Source organism: Malurus melanocephalus, unplaced genomic scaffold (assembly GCF_030028575.1).
Source record: "Malurus melanocephalus ecotype Western Australia unplaced genomic scaffold, MMel_1.1 scaffold_120, whole genome shotgun sequence".
In the NCBI taxonomy this organism is placed as follows: Eukaryota; Metazoa; Chordata; class Aves; order Passeriformes; family Maluridae; genus Malurus; species Malurus melanocephalus.
The window spans coordinates 1,774,249-1,795,889 of record NW_026623352.1 but is presented as its reverse complement, the minus strand read 5'-3'; the positions used below and the strand labels follow the sequence as shown (position 1 = coordinate 1,795,889).

The following is a 21,641-nucleotide window of genomic DNA, read 5'->3' as shown; positions in this document are numbered from 1 at the left end:
GCACAAAAGGGTGTTGGATATCCTAAAGACATCCATCCCAGTCGCCAGGAATTCCTGGGCCAGCATGAATCTCACTGGGCTGTTCCTGGAAAGTGAATGCAAAATTTACATGAGGAGTTTGAAGCAAATCAGAGGGGCCACTGAACACGAGAGCTTTTGTTTGCACAGCTCCAAAACTTCTTCTGTGTGATTTCATGGAGACACCCAGAACATTCCAAGGCTGCCATGCAAAGCTGTCCCTACATTGCAGAGGTACCCTGGGCTTTGAGAGATGGGTGCCCTGCTTCATCTGCAGATGTGGAACCGCCTTCCCAGCCTCAGGAATGGCTTTTGCTGGGGACRATTTTCAGTCTGAGTTAAATCCTCAGCTAATAAAAACCGACAGCAGGCTTTCTTTTGATCCCCAAAATTCTCATGGTGCCGTGGCGATTTACACCGCTCAAAAATGTGGCTTAGGCACATATTTRAAGAAAGAATCCCAGGCTGCACAGAGCATTTGCTACAGGAAACCCTGTGTCAGAGCAGTTATATCCCAGATCCCTCCCYTGGAGAATATTCACAAGGTGAAGAGGAGGCAGCCTGCCAACCTGACCTTGTTTTAATTCAGCTCCCTGCGAGACATCAATCTGGGTTTCCACTTCTGGGATTCACTTCCCTTAGAAACAGTTGCTCATTCCTGAGTTTACCCAGAAGCTGCTGAGCTCTTGTAACTTTTGTTTGTAATTAGCGAGCAAAGTTTAATTCCCACTTCCTGCTCTATTAATAACAAATCACCAGCTCTTCTCCTGCACGAGGGAGCAGCAATTGAATATTGAAAACACTCTGACACCTGGCTTGCACAAGGAGTTTTAATCAATACATCTCCAAACACTCTGCAAAGGAAGGAAGCATCATTTTCATTTCATTGGAACTGAAGCACRGGGGTGGGACAACCTCTCTGCAGTGCTCCTGGCCCCTGGGATTACCTTGCACCAGCAGGAAAACAAGCTCAGGAATCAGGGAATGTGAGGATATGGGATTGGAGGAAGTGGTAGTGTCCCATAAAGGACATTCCAGAACACGTAGAGTAGCACTGAAAAAGAAATTTAAATTAGGATCYTTCAGTTCTGGTTAAAGGCTGAAACTGGATGCTGGAAACTGGTAGGTCTGGCCTAGGGAATTTTTATGTGGCCCATTTTAGAAATAGAATGTTTGGAGCTGTGGGCAGGAGTTTGACCTTTTCCTAAATCACTCCTAAAAAGATTTCTAGAATCCTCCTGCATCTTTAGCYTGTATCTTTATCCTGGAAGCATTAGAACCCACGTCTGCCTTAAAAATAGGATTTGTACCTCTCAGCCCACAGAAATGCTTGCTGTCCAGCTTTTCTGGCTGTATCATTCACCACTCAAAATCCACTGTTAGCAGCTCTGTTATTTAAATCTTTCTGAATCCTGGTGACAAACTGGCCTGAGGATTTCCTGCCATGAAAGGAGTTTGTTTTTTTCATGCAGCTTAGGGACGAGTGGTGTTGAGCAAGAGGATTTGTCAGCTGATTCCCTTCAGACGTTTGTTATCATTTGGTGGGAAGATGCAGAATTTACTATTCTCAGCAGTAGGCTGATCTACCAAATTTTCCTGTGTTCCTGCCATGGTTTGGGGAGGGGGATGTCCTTATCTTTGCTCCTTGGGAGGAGTGTATCGGGCATAAATTGTAGGGTTTATTGCATAAATTGTAGGGTTTATTGCATAAATTGTAGGGTTTATTGCACTGATGTGCAAGCACCCAGTTAGTGCAGCCAGGGGCTGCAGAGGTGACCCTGGGGGGGACCATGTGCCTGTCACACCCCATCACATGCCAAAACATCAGCCCCACAAAGGAGCACGTGGTGCCCTTGTTCAGRTGTGTTTAAGCAAGAAAAACAAGGATTTGTGGTTGGCTGAGTAACCCAGGGTGTAAACAGGACTCTTGTGCTTGGCTGAAGAGCTGGGYTCATAATGCATTTAATTAAGTGTTTGTGTAATTGTTTATGTTTTCTTTTTCTCTCAATCCCTGTATCAGTGATTAGAAGTTTATGTCAATGGGAAAAAAATTCAATAATTCCCTGAATTAGTTGAAAACTTTTGCCTGTGGCAGAGGAGGTGAAAACTGCATTGAAAACAGACAAATGTGATGCGTTGATCTGTAGAAATGTATTTTGACATGGTGATAATCATGAATGARTGAGTGTTTCATCCTCGTAGGAAGAAAATGAAATTAAATTAAGCCTAGCCACTCTTGATGTAAGAAGTGATCTGAGATCAGGTTGGTCAAAAAAATCAAACTAATTTGAAATCTGTTTTAAATGAAGTTTTCCACCCTGGGTGGAGCACTTTGGTGCATGGAACAGATCTGAATGAGTAGGAAAAGATCCCCACAGSAAGGGAAAATAAATATAGCCAGCAGTACCCCCAAAGGAGTCCCAGCTCCTGRATGTGCAGGGTGAGGAAGGACTGGAGCTGCACTTGGTGTCTGGGCAGAGCAACTGTGAGAAACTGGAGTCACATTTTGCAATGTGGCGTGGGAACTGTGCCCGGAGCCGAGYGGGAACACGTGGGAGAAGCAGAGGGAGCCCGAGCAGGAAGTCCTTAAAGTCACACACATTTGCCCATGGCTCCACCAYGGCCATCCCAGCTGCCTTGAGCTGCTGGAGAACCCATCCTTTTTGTTTCTCTGCCTCTCTGGATGTGTCTCTCCAGATTTAGTAGCTCACCACTCCATGCTCCCCCTCTGCTCTCCCCACTCTCCCCCACTTTGACCTCACACCATGAAACTGTCAGAGTGAGGAAACAGTTTGAGCTGAGGCATTCATTCCACATTACGTGATTGCAGATTAAAGGCAGGAAACATTTAACCCTTTGAGAGCCTTCTGCCCTCATCCTGGGACAGCTTGGCTTTCAAACTCCTCACAAACCACATTGAAGTGGGTGATGAGCAGTGATGCTTTTTAGATGTCTGTCCTTGTCTTACCAGTGGCTCTGACCAGAAGCAACAGCCCAGGGATTCAGGAGTGTCTGGACTTTGCAAACTGAACATATTCTCTCAGCCCTACTCAGGATTCCTGATTCTTCCAGCACTGAGATGTATTTGCAGTGAGGGGGAAATGTGCATTTCCAAATATGTGAAGAGATGAACCTCTGGCTCCATGTGTTTCACTTCAGTCCCCAGTTTGAGGTTCACAAGTGCAAATGGCTAAAATTAAAGCTACGAAAATAGATAAAATGAGGCYTTTCAATCACTAGCACTCAGGATTTAGAACCAAAATTTCTTGCTTTCTTTAAAGCTGCCTAATAAATAACTCCCACAGAATAGCACTTACATATAAAATGTACCATTTCACAGGCCTGACACAAATATGTATTCTGGGCTTTAAAAGCTGCTCTTTTGGCAGATGAGGGCTCTCCTGAGAGCCAGCTCCTGCTCTCCAGTGCAGGCTGATGAACACTTGTCAGATATATTTGGTATCTGGTGCTAACTCTTGGACTCTGCACTTCATAGGTGGTCTTGGCAGCTAAAAGGGTGGAGGAGAATGACARCCCCAACCCTCCATTCCTTGCTGGAGCTCTAGCAGGGTCTACACTGGGAGCAGCAGCACCACTGCAGTCCTTCAGGGGTACAAGTGACTCTGACATGGGCCTGATGGAACCACGTGGGCTGGAAGGGGATGAATTCCTTGGGTTTCACCACAGCTCCCAAAGGATGTGGTGGAAAACACTGATGGCTCTCCCAGGCCTGGATTCTGGGTTTCCATTTCAGCCAAGCATCTCCAGATGTGGAGTTCACAGGAACAGTCCTTTGGTTCAGCCTCAGAGAGCCCACAATTTGCCAGTAAGCCTTCCTTGTGCATTTGGGAGGTTTTTAGAGATGATGGTCTCTGCCACCATTCCCAGATGGAGGGATTGGAGCACACACCATCATCACTCAGAGTTACCATCATCACTCTACATCTAGCACTGCCACCAGCCTGTTACTTTTCCCAGAGCTTGAGGAAGGGTCAGTCTGTCTTACTGAGGATCAAAGAGGAGAGGAATTTCAAGGTTTTGTTCCTCTTTCGTTCCCTAATCCCACTGCTCCCTGTGACTGGCAGTCGCAGAACACTGGGGTGTGTTAGAGTGTGCCTTGTCCTACTGGATAAAGAATGAAATCTTGTTCATTCAAAACCAGGGAATCATGGAATGGTTTGGGATGGAAGGGGCCTTAAAGGTCACCCATGGCATCCCTCCCACTGGTCCCAGCTCCAATGTCCAGCCTGGCCTTGGACACTGCCAGGGATCCAGGGGCAGCCACAGCTTCTCTGGGCACTCTGGTCAAACACCTTTGCTGACAGAGCATGAGAATGCACTCAGGTGCCCAACAAATAGAAACCCATGATCTTCACCAGAAACAGGGAGGCAAGAGAACTGGCTGTGACATTATCCACATGATTTTCCAAATTAGCTTTTTCATCATGACATAGGAAAATACTGAGTTTTGAAGTGAAATACAATGCACCACACTGAAGAGTGGTGGCCTCTGCAAGCATCTGGAAACCTGGATCACAATCAAAAGTGATATAATTCAATTCCCTCTGTGAGAGTTCAAAGGCAGCATCAGAAAAAAMCCCAACTTCTGCTTATCTGGTGAGCTTTCTGACCAGCAGAGAAGGTACAGAGTGTCTCCAGATTCAGCAAAAAAMCCCTAATATCTTTTCCAAATGACCGCTTACTGATTGTGAGTGTTCTGCATTACTGCCCAGAGAGAAGAAAAACATCCTTAGGAACGGTCTCCACAATCATCCCTCATAACAGCACAAGACATGCATAGTTTCACCCCTCATCCTTGGAAAATGYGCAGCTTCCCCCTGACCTGCTGGAGGGATGGGAAGTGTCTGTGTGATGAGATCCAGARGCTCTGTCTTGAAATCCATTTGGATAAGAGGGAAAATGTTAAAAATGTATCTTCTAAAGGAAAGAAGATTGGTGTGACAGCTCCTGAATGAATTGGATCCCAGGCTTTACACAGTCTATCAGCTCAGCTCTCTGCTTCATATTTGGTGTTTTTCCATCTGTAGGAAAAAGCATTATCATTTAGGATGAACTTTGTCCACTTCATGACAAATTAAATTATTGCACCAGCTACAGATGAAGGGAGATGAGAAGTGGGTTTGCCRCATTATTTTCCATGCTCCTGTTTATTCCAAAATCTTCAATAATGGGCTAAAATCTGACAGAGCAGAAAATCACCAGCTGTTCTGAGCTCCTTTACCACTCGCACAGCTGCTTAGAGAAGAGAAGCTGCCTGATTAAACCAAAGGGATTTCAGAGAAGAGCAGCAAAACTTAAGAACTAAATAGGTTTAAGGAAATAATGACTCTGCAACATGAATGAGCTCAACACTGTAAGCACAAACAAGGGGAGGAAATATTGGGCTAAGCCAGTGACAGCACTTGGGGAGAAACGACAGGAATTCAAAGCACAGAGCCGTAGCTGTGCTTTAAAATGCTTTAGGTAAATAAGGTCAAACGACTAAGTGGACACTCTTCTTTTGTTATAAACCATGTTTGGAGTTCAAATATTTGGAAATAAATTTTAAACTAAACAGCAAAAGTATGTTTCTAAGCCAAAGGAAGAAGAGTTGCAGAATTTTTTTCTTGCTGTGTTAAAAGAGAACAAAGGCATGAATGGAGAGGGAGAAGAAGGGCAGAGCCAGTGAGAAATTATCAAAGGAAGAGCCTTGCTTTGTCTCCATTAGTGATAGATTGGATCATCTTTTCCACCTCATTGTCCCTGGTTTTGAGTTTTCAAAGTGAAACTGGAGATCTTTTTTAACTTTAATTCCATGTTTTTCTTGTGTYAGCCCCAGAGGAGACAGGCACAGCTCAGAAGGGCTCCAAGAATCCACGAACATGAAATGTTAGTGAGTATTTAATTGTGTTCTGCTGYCTCAGGGCCATGTGCTGGCTCTGCAAACAGAGCAGTGGGATTTTGACCCCAAATCTACTTTGCCAGTGGGCAGAGGAAATCCAGCAGTGACAATCAGCTGGCAGTTTGCCCATCCAGTTTGCCTAGGAAAACAATTAAACAACTGTTTTCTGGTCAGAACAAGTCCTTTTTGATGTCTCAGAAGGTAATTCTTTCTTTATTTGTACATCTGACACAAATCCTGGGAGCAGCCTGTACTCTGGATACAAATATTTCTGTCTGAGCTGTTCACTGAAATCAGGATCAGAATTTTCTGGTTTTGTCCTCTGCTCCAGGTGTATATGTGGGACCCATACAAGTGAGTTTTAAAGGACTGCAGAAGCAAGGTGTGAGTTCAGTTGAGATGTRAACATTTCAGCCATCGCTGTGCCAATGGGGACAATTCCTTTAYTCTCCTGGGTGATCCTCTCCCGTGGATGCTCAGCTGTGTGACAGGTATTTATCAGAGTAATTCAGATTCAGAGTTCTGGCCAAGACCATCAAGCAAGTCACAGGAAAAGTTAAAAATAGAGCCTGRTTTTCCCTTCTCCTAGGCCACGCTGCATTTCCATGGGGAACCACTGGAAATGTGTGAGAAATGCAGCTGACAGGAACACACAAAACAACCATTAACAAATATCTTCAGTAASTCCCAGCCTGTCTTGGTGCTGCTGTAACTGGGTGGTGCCAGCCTGTCACTGAGGCTTTACCCTGACTGTAATTTAAGTCAMTTATTCCAATTTTTAATTACATTCCTGTCCAGTACAGCCCCCTGTGCTTTGTGCATACCTTGAGGGAGWTGTTTGATCTGGGAGTTGTTGTAAAGAGTGGGAATTAATTACAAAGGACACAGGGTTTGAGTTGCTGTCAAGTACTTGCTCAGCTGTGTCACCTTGGGGCAAATTGCTCCACTGCTTTGTGCCCAAGTAAACCCAGCTGTAAAACCATCTTGAAAACCAGATGGTGCACAAAGATTTAAAATGCTCAGGAGAATGATGAGGGATGAGAAAAAAAWTTTAAAAAGGAAGTCTACAGCTYACTGCTGTTGGGATTGATTCCAGTGGAGTTAATCTGGACTAAATCAATAGAACTGAGAGGAGGATTTTCTTTGATACAGAAAAATCACCCCACATTCTTAAATCTTTATTTTTCCTTTYCCTTCTTGATTTTATGGCAGTTCCTTCTCTCCAGAGGGTTAATTTTGAACCTCCAGYAGAATACTTGTTTTCCCCTGGCAGCCTGAAGTTTCTAATTCAGGATCAGGTTCTACATGACTAAACTTTGATCTTGTACATGATTATTTTTAGGCACTTCATTCTATAGCATTCTTTCCTCTCTGCTTTTTGTGCTGCCAATCAGCCTYGCCTCTGGGGCACAGTGATGTGTCCTGGGGTTCAACTGCTGCACCCCAAATAAAAATACTGAGCTTTATTGACTTCTGGAGATGGTTAGTCCTGGCTTAAAACCAGGATTTGTACTCCTGGTCAATGAACAAAGGAAATACTAAAGTTACTGCAACAGAATAAATATTTGCCACATGTTAGGACCTAAGACTTAAATGTTTCAATATTTTTTGGCTTTAGCCAAAATGTCGATTTTTTTTTTTTCCCACACAGGAATGTGGGAATATTTATTTGCATAAGAAATACTTCCTTACATAAAGAATACTTCCAAAGCAGGGTGTCTTAGGCTGTAAGAAGGGAAAACAATGCCTTAGTGTAAATAAGGAATATTTAAATATGTGACACGTAAAGGAGCCATTTTATTCACTACTCAGGAAAGACCTTGTATGTTTTTATTAATCACTAASAAAACATTAACAGGTTTGAAATTTGGTGAAATCTCTTCCCAAATCAGAAATAACTGGAACTGAAGGAGGGAGTTACAAACAAATCTAACAAGCTGGAGCACGAATTCTCTTGGGCTTTCATGAAAACAAATGTCAGCAAATTGTCTTCAGCAAATTTAGCTCTTGTTATGCAGTACTGGAGTGATAAAATTGTTAATTGCTATTCAAAATTGGGCATCGTTTTTTCAACAGAAAAATACTTCCGTTTCTGTGTGTCTTGCAAATTTCTCTATTTCATGTTATTGAATTTTTACACTCAATATTTGAGGCATTGAATCTCTAAATTCAATATTTGAGCTACTGAAAATCTTTAGACTCACCTTTTGAGCTATGCTATTACAAATWTAAAACACTGAAATTCTGCACCATAAATACCAAAGTGCCTGGGATGATTAACAATCCTGCTCAAACACCAAATTGTTAATTAACCATAACCAAAAGTACAAATTCCCTGATATAATTTGAGTCCCTGTTCACATGATCCAACTTTCCCCCTCCTACTACCACTTGAAACTGAATTTAAAAACAGGTGCAGGTCCTTTTGTGGTAATAAAAGCCTTTTAAATGAAGCAGAACACAAGACATTCTCAGATGAGCAGCTGTGGAAAACAATAAATAAAACAGAAAGTGAGCTGGAGATAAGGCAAATCCAGGTGATAAGGAAAATCATGGCTAGAGCAGTCCAATACAGGGACACAGAAAATGCAAAGTGCATTTTAAAGCCCTGAGCTATACAAATAATCATCAGTTTCCATTTTTGCTGCTCCTAATGAGGAAAATATAGATTTAGCTCAGTTTTGCCTGATGAAAGTGCAGCTGGGAGTGGTTTTCCATATCCCTCAAACTCGGGTTTCCCTCCTGTGTCCCTGAGTATAAATCACTGAGCTCGGCTTTRTTTCATGGTCCTTGAATGGCTCCTGTGCTCTGTTTGAAGGAATTTTAGGTGGTTCCAGCCTGTTCCTCTCCACTCTCATTGAGAGCAGAGTGCTGGGTGCTCTGTGTTGTCGTTTTTGGTTCCATAAATCAGCTCATGGGATCCACCTCAAATCCTGGGACGTGCTGAGGCACAGCCACTGGAACAGTCCTGACAGGCTGGGCTGCTCTGGGAGCTCTTCAGGGATGTCTGGGTTCAACTCCAACAACAAAATCATGAATTTCCAAAGCCAAAATCATGAATTCCCAAGGCCAAAATCATGAATTCCCAAGGGCAAAATAGTGAATTCCCAAAGCCAAAAATGTCAGGCATCATAGAACCTTTTCTTCTGAAAAAAAACCCAGCAAAATCAGGAATTCTCAAAGCCAAAATCATGACTTCCCAAAGCCAAAAATGTCAGGTGGCAGTGAAACTTTTCTTCTGAAAAAAACTAAAAAAATAATGAATTCCCAAAGCTAAAATAAAGAATTCCCAAAGCCAAAAATGTCAGGCATTATAGAACTTTTTCTTCTGAAAAAAACGAACAAAATCATGAATTCTCAAAGCTAAAATAATGAATTCTCAAAGTAAAAAATGTCAGGCATCATAGAACCTTTTATTCTGAAAAAACTAAAAAAAATCATGAATTCCCAAAGCCAAAAATGTCAGGCATCACAGAAACTTTGCTTCTGAAAGAAAACCCAGCAAAACCATGAATTCCCAAAGCCAAAACCATGAATTTCCAAAGCCAAAAATGTCAGGCAGCATAAAACCTTTTCTTCTGAAAAAAACTAATAAAATTATGAATTCCCAAAGCTAAAATAATAAATTCCCAAAGCCAAAAAAAATTCAGGCACCATAAAACCTTTTCTTCTGAAAAAAAAAAAAAATACCAAACAACCTAATGATTTAAATATACTTCATGTGAAGGCTTTGTTTCTTTAAAGCATCATTTTGAACTTGAATCCTGATTAATTTGGTAAAAAATGTTAAAGAGTTTTAGGTGACCTCCTTGCTCTTGATCAATGTAGTCCGTTTTTGGGMAGGTTTTAAACCACTCTGATCTATTTTTCCCTTTTGCCATGTAAGCAATCTTCAGAAAAATGAGAAATGCCATTGAGAAACTGACTCCAAAATGGTGCTACAAGTTTGTATTTTGCCCAAATAATCACTTTCAGAGGAAGTCAATGTACTTTTCAAGAAAAAGGATCTGTAAAAATTGTGATTTAAAAAAAAAAAAATCTCCCTTTAAAGAGACACTGTAAGKCTGAGGCTTGCATATGAAAAAATCTCTCCCCATTGCTAAGAACACTTCCTTTCAATTAGTACTTTTCACTTTATGCTCTTCATTTAAATGAATGAATKAATTTAATTTTTGCCTTTATTTTCCAGTCTTGCAGCAAAGCAGATCTGGTACCTTTTGCTTGCTCAGTACAGCTCCTGTCACTCTCCTCACGTCCTGCTGTTCATTGCTTGTGTTTGGGAATTCACCCATCCCCAAGGGAAGTCACATCTCTTAAAAGCAGGATTTCATTATTTCCATTAGCAAAACCCACTTTTTAACACTATGATATTTCACTGAACCCCTTGAAAAAAAAAAAAAAAAAAGAAAAAAAAAAGAAAAAAAAAGAAAAAGAAATTATTTGGGACAAATCTATTTTTTAAATAACAGTTTCTAAACTCCTGCCCCAGAGAGAGAATTCCATGAGTTCCTTTACTGAATGAGCAGAGGCTTTTTGAGGAAGATGTAAAGAACAAATGAAAGAGGCTCTCAGACCACCTGAGAGTCTCACACAACCCAAAGGCTGAATTTCAGCGATGTCCCACACACAACTTGGGTGTCTCTTGCATAACCTGATGGCTGAATTTCAGTGATGTCTCTCACACTACTCGAGAGTCTCACATATAACCCCATGGCTGAATTTCGATGATGTCTCACACAGAATTTCAGTGATGTCTCTCACACTACTCGAGAGTCTCACATATAACCCCATGGCTGAATTTCGATGATGTCTCACACACAACTTGAGTGTCTCTCGCACAGAATTTCAGCGATGTCTCTCTCACAATTTGAGTGTCTCTCACACAACCCAATGGCTGAATTTYGATGATGTCTCACACAGAATTTCAGTGAYGTCTCTCACACTWYTTGAGAGTCTCACACACAGCCCAAAGGCAGAATTTCAGCCATGTGCCTTTTTACAATTACTGCCTTTTTTCCCAGGGCTCTGGAAAACGTATTCCTAGCAGCTCCATCAAAGCGTGGTGGCGGATTTGCCTTTGGAAGTCAACGCCTGCTTCAAGCGTCTCTTCAAGTCCTGCATGTTGGGCGACTTGGGCCGCACGAGGTGGAGCCCCCTCCTCTTCTCTCCGTTGCCGCTGCCGATGCTCCTGCAGAGCTCCTGGCACAGCTGCTGGAAGGCCTCGTGCACGCCCTCGCCGTTCTCCCGCGCCGACACCTCGCTGTAGGTGCCGCCCAGCTCGGTGGCCAGCTGCAGCCCTTCCTTGGAGGACACCTGCCTGGCCCGCAGCAGGTCGCCCTTGTTGGCCATGAGCAGCAGGGGGATGTTGGCGTTGGGGTGGATCCTGCGGATGTGCTGGTGCAGCGGGCGCAGCACGCGGAAGCTCTCGTAGTCCGTGATGGAGTAAACGAAGACAAAGCCGTCGGCCCAGTAGATGGAGCGGTTTATCTGCTCCTGGCAGCAGATGCTGTCTGTGTCATCCTGCAAAACAGCGGGGTTTGGGCATCAGGAAACACGGAGCAGGGAGAGCAAACAGCCCCAAATGGAGCTCAGAGCTCGGTTTGAACATCAGGAACTGGAGATCAGGGAGAGCAAACAGCCACAGTGAGAACTCAGTTTAAACATCAGGAATGGGAGACCAGGGAGCAGGGAGAGCAAAAGCCCCAGGTGGAACTCAGAGCTCGGTTTGAACATCAGGACCTGGAGATCAGGGAGAGCAAACAGCCACAGTGAGAACTCAGTTTAAACATCAGGAATGGGAGACCAGGGAGCAGGGAGAGCAAACAGCCCCAGACAGAGCTCAGAGCTCAGTTAGAACATCAGGAGTTGCAGACCAGGGAGAGCAAACAGCCCTGAATGAAACTCAGACCTTGGTTAGAACATYARGAACTGGAGACCAGGGAGAGCAAACAGCCCTGAATGAAACTCAGACCTTGGTTAGAACATCAAGAACTGGAGACCAGGGAGAGCAAACAGCCCTGAATGAAACTCAGACCTTGGTTAGAACATCAAGAACTGGAGACCAGGGAGAGCAAACTGCCCCAGATGGAGCTCAGAGCTCAGTTTGAATGTGGGGCTGTTTGTTAATGTACACCCAGAAGCCTCTCAGGATGTACCAGGAACAGCAGAAATCCCCAGTGTTGATAATGCCAAGCTCGGCTGTCCAGCCTGGAGAAAAGGAGTCCAGGGGGACCCCATCAGCTCCCTGAAAGGAGGKTGTAGCCAAGGGTGGGACAGGCTCTGTCCAGTGACAGGACAAGGGGAAACAGCCTCAGGCTGTGCCAGGAGAGGTTTAGGTTGGACATTAGGATGAATTTCTTCATCAAAAAGATGGTCAGACATTGGAAGGACTGCCCAGGGAGGTGGGTGGAGTCCTCATCCCTGGAGGTATCCAAGGAATGACTGGACATGGCACTCGGTGCTCTGATCTCAYTGATAACATGCAAATTAGTCAATGATGGACTCAGTCCTGGAGGTCTTTTCCAACCTCACTGATTCCATGATTCTGTGATCCCCTATTGCAGGTAAGCAGTAATGGGGAGTGGAGAGRACTCAGAGCAAATTGGTTGAAGAGAAAAGCCAAAATACTGCTCTTGGAAAGATTGTTCTGTATTCTCTTGCACCAAACCATCCCATTGTGGATAAAACTGTGATGGGCACAGGAAGGGCATCACAAAACCCATCAGGTTTAACACACTGTGACAAGAGAACAGCTGTCCTCCAAGGTGACTTTTAGGGCTTTTTCCAATTTTTTTATTCCACATCTCCATAGACAAAGGTTCTCACTGATTCTGTTTGGGGAAGCCTGCCAGGTTTTCCTGCCTTGCAGGTCTCCAGAGGCTCAAAAGCAAAGTTTCCTTGAAAAAAACCCAATTTGTTACAAAGATCCAATTACTAGAACTGAAAATCAGGTGAAACCTCATTGATAATGTGTAGAGCAGCTGATGGGTTTATATCAATTTTTGCTGGTCACACATTTGTTGAACCCATCACCACTCCCACTCAGAGCCCCAACAAACACCAGCTCTGGAAACACAAAGCTGAATAGAGCCCTGTGGAGCTTGAAAAGAGATCAGCTGGCTTGTCAAGATGAAGCTATTTCCTGCTAATCCTCTCCTCTTTGTGATCCCTGCTGGGATGGGGATAACCCAGCCAGAGAGGGGGATCCCTGCTGCAGCCATGCTTGGTTTGGAAGAGCTGACATTCCTGTCAATRTTACAGCATTGCTGGAACGCTGTCATTTTTTATATCCAGCAAGCATATTCTGTATGCAGCTCTTCATGAAGTTGGTAGAAATTGTGTATTTGAAGGGGAGTTCAACATCACAAATACATCAAATTTTTACTATTGTTGCTTAATTCTACCCTAGAAATTTTCATTACCTTTARTAAGAGTAGTAGAGCACATATTCCATTATCTGTTAATCCATAGAATACATATCTGTCATTCACATTAATTTGAACAGAATTTAGTGCTCAGCAYTCTCCCCAAACAGATCACTTTTATTTAGACACCTAAATATGAATTATAAAGCCTAACTTCAGGATGAAGAGGTGGAAGAGAATGAGTAAAACTGATCAGATTTTTTCTGGTAGATCGGACAGCAAAAGAAGAACTACTGTCAAGCTCTTCTGTGAGATGAAGGAACCAGAATTCCTGAAGGGTCAGAGTGTAAATTAGGCTTAAATCTTTCCTCAGGAGTTCTGCCCACCATGTGCCCTTTCTAAATATTTCAGTATTGCCCACAGAAACACTGGCTCATCACAAGTTGAGGTTCTTCGCCCTTGCCAGCTCTCAGCTAAATCCTGTGAGCAGTGAACTTGGTTATCAGATGCTYTTATCACTCCTCCCCAAAACCCTCCAACATGGGATGAGGATGGATGGATGGAGGGATTCTCCCAGCAGCCTTGTTGGGAAGGTGAATGTGAGTGAACTCCAGCCAGGCAGGGGCAGGCTGTGGGAAGGAGGGCAATTTGCACTCTTGGGGTCTGGGTTGCAGCCAGGCTGGAGATAATTAGCCCCTCTCCATGTCCTGGAAGCCTCTTTTCACCAGCAAAACCCTTTCATGGCAAAAAAAAAAAAAAAAAAAAAAAAAAAAAAAAAAAAAAAAAAAAAAAAAAAAAGGAACTAATTGTGCTGGCAAGCTTTGAAAATGGGTTTGGAGAAAGTGCACATTGAGAGAGCCCTAATGAGCAGGGATTCTCTGTTACTCCAGCTAGGCCCACCCAGTAGGGAGAGGGATGGGTAATCCCAGGAGGAATGCTTTATTCAGGAAATCAAAGGCCTATGGGCTACTTTTTAAATGGAAATCTCTGCTCCAGAATGGATTTTGAAACACACAGGGCGTTTGCAGTGCATAGGCCAAGCAGCAATGAATCACCCAACAAAACCAGGCATCTGCTTCTGTTTCTCTCTTACACTTTCACATTTCTGGGGACTTGAATCCTGAGGGTTTCCACATGACTTCCTCCTGAAACACTGTACTCTGCCTGCAGAGTGCAGGAAACTCTTCCTTAAGGATTTTGATTAAAAAAATCCAACCTTTTGTCAGTCTTGACCTATTCTGACACAATCCCTTCAGTTATTGCAGATACATCATTTGAAGGTGAGAACTACAGGGTGAGATAAATGTGGGAGATCTTGGAACAGCACATACCTTGGACTGGGACAAAGAAAATGAAACTCCTTCCTAACTAAATTAAAAATCCTTTCTAAGAAACCCCAGCTGTTGGCATTGACTAAATTTTGTGCAGTTCTAGAATCACTATACTATTGAGCAAAGTGTGAATTTAAACAGGAAAATGTTTTCTCTGGTCTGAAAAAAATAAGTTAAATTGTTCCACTGCCTCCTTTCTCCCTGGGATGGAAGAAAGAGGGGATTCCCTTTGTTAGGTGTTTATCAGGCAATCCCAGTGGTGCTCAATCACCCCCACAACTCCTCTCTGCAGGGTGAGTCTTTGTGCTAWTAAATCCCACTTGAATATTTGGAGAGCTTCCACTGCAGCTTTTGTCTGGTTTGGAGTGTCCAGAGCAAATGAGGGCTCCTGCCCTCTGCTCTGTGCACCCCAGCACAGCAGAGAGTGGGATTTCATCAAAGCTTTCCACTTCATCCACTTCCAGCCACTGGAGAAGCTGGAAAKGGGAACTGCAGGGGCTTTGCTTATCCCATTCTGTCAGCTCATGATAGAACAGTTCCCTGACACAGAAATGCACTCAGGGGTCTGTGCAGGTAAAAAAAGGGGGGTGCAGAGCTGTCCAGGGACAGCCTGACACAGGAGGAGAGAAGGTAGAGAAGATTTGATTTATTTATTCAACCAAGTCAGAGTTTAGACTGAGGTTAAGACCACACCTGAAAGTTTAAGCTTGGTGGTGCAATGAGAATACATAATTTTATCATAAAATCTCAGTTGTTCTATAAGAATTATTACCTTAATGAGGTTCTCACCATTCATGTAACCCCAATTTTCATCACATTTCCTGCTGCTTTGAGACATTTGCATCCTCCTGTCCTGCATGTGAAGCAGCTCTTCAAGGAGAGACATTTTAATCTTAAATCCTGCTTGGAAGAGTAATTCTAGAAACAGGTTCCTAGTAGAATATTAAATTTAGAATATAATAGAATCATAGAATCATTAATATTGGAGAATATCTTTAATATCATTGAGTCTAACAATCTAAAGCACTGAATGAAAAAGGAGTGTGAAAAATGCTAACATCTTAAAAATAAGGAATTAATTACATTTAAAAACAGAGTAAGAAAACCAGCAAAAAGCACTATAGTTGGAAATGACAACCGCTGTGAGGCTGGTCCTTTGGAAAGAAACACTTCTCTAAATCTGAGAGACTTGGGGTGTGTAGCAAGGTCCGAGCTGAGCCAGATAGGCCTCTAGGCAGGTGGGGGCAGMAACCATTTGACAGAAAATAAAACAATCAAGGAGCTAGCCAGATTGTATTTTACTGCTGTTTAGTAACATGTTRGAAAGAGATTTGTTTTCAGTTTGATTTACTCCTGAAGGAGCCTGATTTAACACCTTCCAGAGCTCATTTTGGTAAGGTTTAAGGTACCTTGATTAGTCTTGGGCTTGAGCCAGGTGTTTTCTGCTGCTAAGTGGAGTTAATTACAGATGGAAGTGCTGGCAACAAACAGGAGACATTAATTGTAAAACGGTTGTGTTACCTCCAGTGASACAAAGGGAGTGTCCTGCACCTGCAGAGAGATCTGCTCCCCATCGATGGTGAACTTTCTGGAGTACAGAGCACCTGTGCAGAAGGAAAATCACCAGTCAGGGGTGTAACAGGGAACCAAAAGTACAAAGGAAAGGCAAAATGGGACTGCTGGAATGCAGAGTTTGGAGGTTYAGGATGTGGAGCTGCCTGTAGAAAAGTGAATGGCCCTGGAGTGTTTGTGTGGCAAAAATACAAAGGAAAGGCAAAATGGGACTGCTGGAATCCAGAGTTTGGAGGTTTAGGATGTGGAGCTGCCTGTAGAAAAGTGAATGGCCCCAGAGTGTTTGTGTGGCTGTTTGCTGAGTGAAGTGGGGTTGTGTTTGCTGTGGGGACATGCTCTGAATGTGCAGCCAGGATGGGGGCTGGGAAAGGGCCACTTGGTGTTGAATCACACACTCAAATGGGTACATAAATCCCAGGTGGGTTCTCAAGCCATACTGTTAACTTTGAATATAATCACAGTTCACATTTTATAATTACAAACCAAGGCATCCAGGTGTGGTTGGTAAAAGGAGTGAGCTGTTTCCTACTGCATTTTTCTGAATGCCTTAAATAAAGGAAAGTGTTCAAGTTTCGGACACAGGGTGAGTGACTGTGTAAATCACCCAGGTGCTCTTTGGGGTTTGTGTGGTTTCAGCAGAGTTTGGTTGAAATCCCCAAAGATTGGGCACTTTAAGCCCCACTTTGGTTGTTCGGGATGAAATATATTCACAGCCAAGGGCCGGTTCTGCCCACCTGGGCCTGATCTAGCTCTGATCTAACCACTGCTGCCTCTGGCTTGAACTTCATTTTGCCACCACAGAGTTAGTTAAGTGACAATGGAAATTTAATTCTTAATCTTGTGAACACTCTGGTTGTGACAAGGACAGTTTCAGAGGGGAATGGCATCATCATTTTCCTTTAGAACCTAAAGCAAGTCACATGGCWGTGTGAAGAAATGCTAATCCACAGCTGTTGTGTGCAGCACTTCTGTCTTGGCCCAACACAATTGGCACTGCTGCCTCCAGAATAATGTCAAATGTGAAGAAATCCATCCACTGGAGAGTGAGGAATTCAGATTAATGGCGAGCCCAGCTAGTGACAATAACACCATTGCTGCTGAAAATCRTCTTTGTTTCAAGGAAACCAGTGAYTGTATCCCAGTGGAAAARAGTCTGAGTTCATAGAACATTTTCAACACAAGGAAATTTAGCACCGAAGCCAACGTTATCGTGTCATGGTTTAATAGTGTGAGGGGAACCAGGTGGGATTTATTTTGTATTTTAGATCAGATTTTAAGTTGTAAAGATGGTTTTGTGGGGCACACCCTGCACCCCTGAACCAAGATCAGACAACCCCTTATTCCCATTCCACCATGCCTGCAGAACCAAGAGCAGGCAGTGCCTCTGCTCTGCCAGGGATGCCCAGCAGAAGGAGAAGCAGGGCTGTGTGATCCCAAAGGTGCTGCCACCTGCTCCTTACTGCTGGCAGCTCCAGCTCTCCTGCAGCAGGGCTGGGGGCCTGGAGCTTRATGAGAAAAGCATGTGGTTCCCAGCTCTGGCAGCCTTCCACTGCACAGCTCCCCAGTCTCGCCTGATGTACAACCTCCCAGCAGAGAGGTGACAGGGAAAAAGGGGAAAAGTGCAGCCAAGCATCAGGGTTACTTGGGGTCAGCAAGGGGGAGCTGGAAGGAGGAGCATTCAGGTTGTTTCCTCAGAGCAAGTATCTTGTGCTGCTCCCTCCTTCCCTGCTCCTCATCCTGAGCTCGGCCAGCATCTCCAAAGGGAAGCATTTCCTGGATCCTGCCCAGCCTCAGCCCAAACCTGTGGGGTGTCCAGTGTGTGGGATGTGCAGGASTGAGCATGGGGTACATGGATCCACCCTACAACCCTGGCCAAACCGGAGCTTGGAACAGTCTGAATGAAACAGCTCACATGAACACACTCTGTGGATGAAACAAGAAATTAATGGTTGCTTATCTTATGGAGAGAAGGCTTTACTTTCAAAGTCTCCCTGGTTATAATAGCCCCTGAAAAAAAAAAAAAAGAAATGCACAGAAAAAGTTCTGAGCTGCCTTTTAGACCCCTTGGAATTCCTCTGGCTTCCCTGGGGTTGCAGGGAGAGCAGCGTWAAGTTTCCGTGGTTTAGTTGATGTGTACATTGTTCCTTGAGCCTTTCAGTAAAGGTATGTCCCCAAGCAAACCTTTTACTCTGATCCTTTTCCATCAACTTGGGGAAAAAAAATAGCTGAAAGGATCATAAATAATGAGCCTTTGATTTATGGCTTTCATAGCTCGAGGCTATTAACTGAAAATATGCACCTTATGGACATCCAACACCACTTGGCTCTCCTGTAATGTGCACCAGTCACAAAACAGAGTGGATTTATTTTCCAGCTCTCTGCAGTGCTGCTGGGGAGAGCAGAACTCACCAGTGTTGGCTTCGTAGTCCCCAATAAATCTCTTGGTGAGAAAGCGCACGACCAGGGCTGTAAAAGAACGAGAAAAAGACGGGTCCKTGATGAGAGCCCAAATCCATCTTTGCACAACCCGGGTAACATCTTCCTGCAGGACAGAGCCTCCCATGGAGCCCAGTGAATCTTTGCATTGTTCACATGTTATTCTGCAAATGCTGCTCTCACCACTCCCAGACAAAGATCTGCGATACCTAATACAGAGTTTTTCACAGATTGTGCTGGAAAGGARCCCTCAGATTCAGGGTGGCTGCTCAGTGGGATAGGGAGGTTGTTTCTCTGTGATTGCAGGTAAAACCATGTCCTTTGCCCTGAAATGATTTGAAAATACAGTAAMAAGCCAGTAGACTGCAACTAATCCAAATGTTTTATGTCATACAAGAAGTGAGGCTGATGGATGAAATGGTTCTTTCCAGCCYTAAACACCCTCCTGAAACCCATTAGTGATATCTAATCACAGCCAGCAARCAAACTGCATGTCCTCTGCACACTTGGGGGATGCTGCAGCACCCTGGGCCTTCTTATTCACCTTAACCTGTGCTGCTTTCTTCAACTCTTTGACTAAAACATTTTTTTTTTCTTGATAAAACACTTCAATCCCATCATGGCAACAGTTACTTATATTCCCATGGTGCTTTGTTCTCAGAAGATTCTTAACAACTTGCAAAACCACTTAATTAAGAGTTAAATAAAATGGTTTATTCTGCAAGYGACACTACTTTATAATAGATTTCATTTCAAGCCATAATTTTCCTCTGTGATAGTGAGTCACCCTTTAGCACCCTGAGATGGAATTGCCTGTGCAGCTGTCTTCAACAAACTATTTAAAAACAATATGAAGATGTGGCTGCTTCAAAGCCAAAACAATCAAACATTTTGCTGAATCCCATGGAACCACAGATGTAATGAATCAGATCTGCTCTTAATAATTCCTGAAATGATGGGCCATCTCTTCAAATGCACCAATGCTCTCTTTACCCTCTTGTCTTCCCCTCTCCTTCGGGGAATAAAGGAGGAAGGCACATCTTGWATGCTGTGATTTGTCTGCAGAGCATAAAATACTTACAGCAGGAGGATAAAAGCCTCCAGTCCCACTTTTGGGGTGTGGAAATTTAGTCACAGTTAAAAAAATTGCACAAGACCAGGTAGAATGGTTTGTGAGTACAAAACTCGCTGCTGGCTCACACTGTCTGGTCACACATTTACAGCAGATCTGCCTCACAAATTATTCCATGAATCTTCTTTAAAATAGAATAACTTAAAATAGTTAAACTGCACCAAATTTGGCAGGTTTGATGTGTCTGAGGAGCGAAGGAGCTCGGAAGTGCAGCTGCAGGAAAAAGCAGGGAGCACACCTGCRGACTTACCTGTCTTGCCCACGCTGCTGCCGCCCAGCACCACGAGYTTGATGATTTTGTTGGGCACGCAATCCAGTACGGGGTACTCCGGAATGGGCAGCAGCAGGAAGTTGGTGGAGTACTGAGACATCGCCTCCTCAGGGATGAGAAGCATGCCAGGAGGGATGGCTGCTCAACCCGCCTCGGGGCAGAAAAGCAGGAAAAAGGCTCGGCGGCGCCCGGTCCTGGCCGCGTTTCCTTGCGGGGAGAAGCCTTCTCATCCCATTGAAGCAGTTTTCCCGAGGAATGTGAGAGCGCCCGGCCTCCTCCAGCCGATTCCTCTGCTCAGACAGCGACTTTGGAGAGCCAAAAGGACTTTTTGATCAGCCCCCGTGAAAACTGACTCCGGCATCCCGCAGCCAATCACAAGTGGGACCGGGACATTCCTGCAGCCGGGCTGCGAGCGAGCTGCGCCTGCATCCAGCGCTCCGAGCCCCCGGAGCTCTCCCCACCGCTGCTTTATGCGCTGCCCCTCGGCCGGCTGCTAAAAGCCCACATTTTAGGGGTTTTCAGCGTTTTCAGCGCGGTGCAGTCCCCCCCGGGCTGTGCTCTAATTCCACTTTGAATAATCCGGTTCTGCCTGTCCGCTCCCTTTGCCCTTTCAATCGGCTCCAGCCCCGCGCTCTCTTGTTCTCCCCCTGCTATTGTGTCCTGCCCTTTCAGCCCGGAGCTGATGGGACCCTGCTCTTCAGGGCAACAAACACATTTCCATCCCCCCACTCATAGTTTCCAGGCAGCTGGGGGTATTCCAAAATCCCAGCTGACCCAGGAATCCTCCAGGATCCATTTGATCCGCTGCTTTGTTAGTCCTAACAGCCTGCTGGGACACCAGTGGGTCAGCACTGGGGTGGGACACTGCAGCTTCTCCAAACATGGAAAAGGGAATTTAGGACTGATGACAGAAGCTGAGGAAAGGCTCGGTGTGTGTCAGTGGGGCGAGCCAGACAGCGGGAATAAGGAGAGAACGGCTTCTCTAGGAAAGCTGAGCGGGGTTTGAGGACAGCTGGCGGCTGCAGGGTCTGTGGGATGACAGCCTGTAACTGAACACTGGCTACAATCAGCCCTCAGCTCTCCGGGATAACAGGGAGGGAACAACACTGGGGAGGGAGTGACCCAGATAAAGCAAAACTGCAAATAATATGAAACAGATGTAAATTAAACAAAAAAAAAAAAAAAAAAAAAAAAAAAAAAAAAAAAAAAAAAAAAAAAAAAAAAAAAAAAAAAAAAAAAAGAAGTTAGAGCATTCATCTTCGGCAAACTTCTCCGAAGGGGTCTGCGGGAGCAGCAAGGCAAGGCTGGCACATGGACTCTGTCAGGCTGTGTGGGAGATGTGGATGGGAGAGAAAGATAATCCCGCACAGGTCAGGCAGAGCTGGGAATGCCCTTTTTCTGCAGGGACAGGGTGGGCTTGGCTCRCTCCGGAGAGGCTGCAGCCACCAAAAAGCCTCTTTGTGCCCAGCTCTGCTCTGMCCCACAGCACACCTGAGCCCTCCCCAGCAGGGCCCAGAGCATGGAATATCAGAGCAGGGCTCCAGATCACTGCCCATCCCAAAGCACTGATCCCAGTCTCCACAGGAGCACCGCAGAGGATGTGCTGAGTGTGACA

The 21,641-nt window shown here is 44.5% G+C and overlaps 1 protein-coding gene across 1 annotated transcript; it reads right to left on the bottom strand.

Annotated features, from left to right (window-relative positions):
* Window positions 1–10,370: 10,370 nt before the first annotated feature.
* LOC130575912 (ras-like protein family member 11A-like) lies at window positions 10,371–21,055 on the bottom strand. Its single transcript, XM_057370150.1, has 4 exons — window positions 20,006–21,055; window positions 18,597–18,653; window positions 16,137–16,219; window positions 10,371–11,440 (listed from the first exon to the last, which is right to left on the bottom strand). The coding sequence occupies exons 1-4, from the start codon at window positions 20,148–20,150 to the stop codon at window positions 10,973–10,975; spliced, it is 753 nt and encodes a 250-aa protein (XP_057226133.1). The 5' UTR covers window positions 20,151–21,055; the 3' UTR covers window positions 10,371–10,972.
* Between the last annotated feature and the right edge of the window lie 586 nt (window positions 21,056–21,641).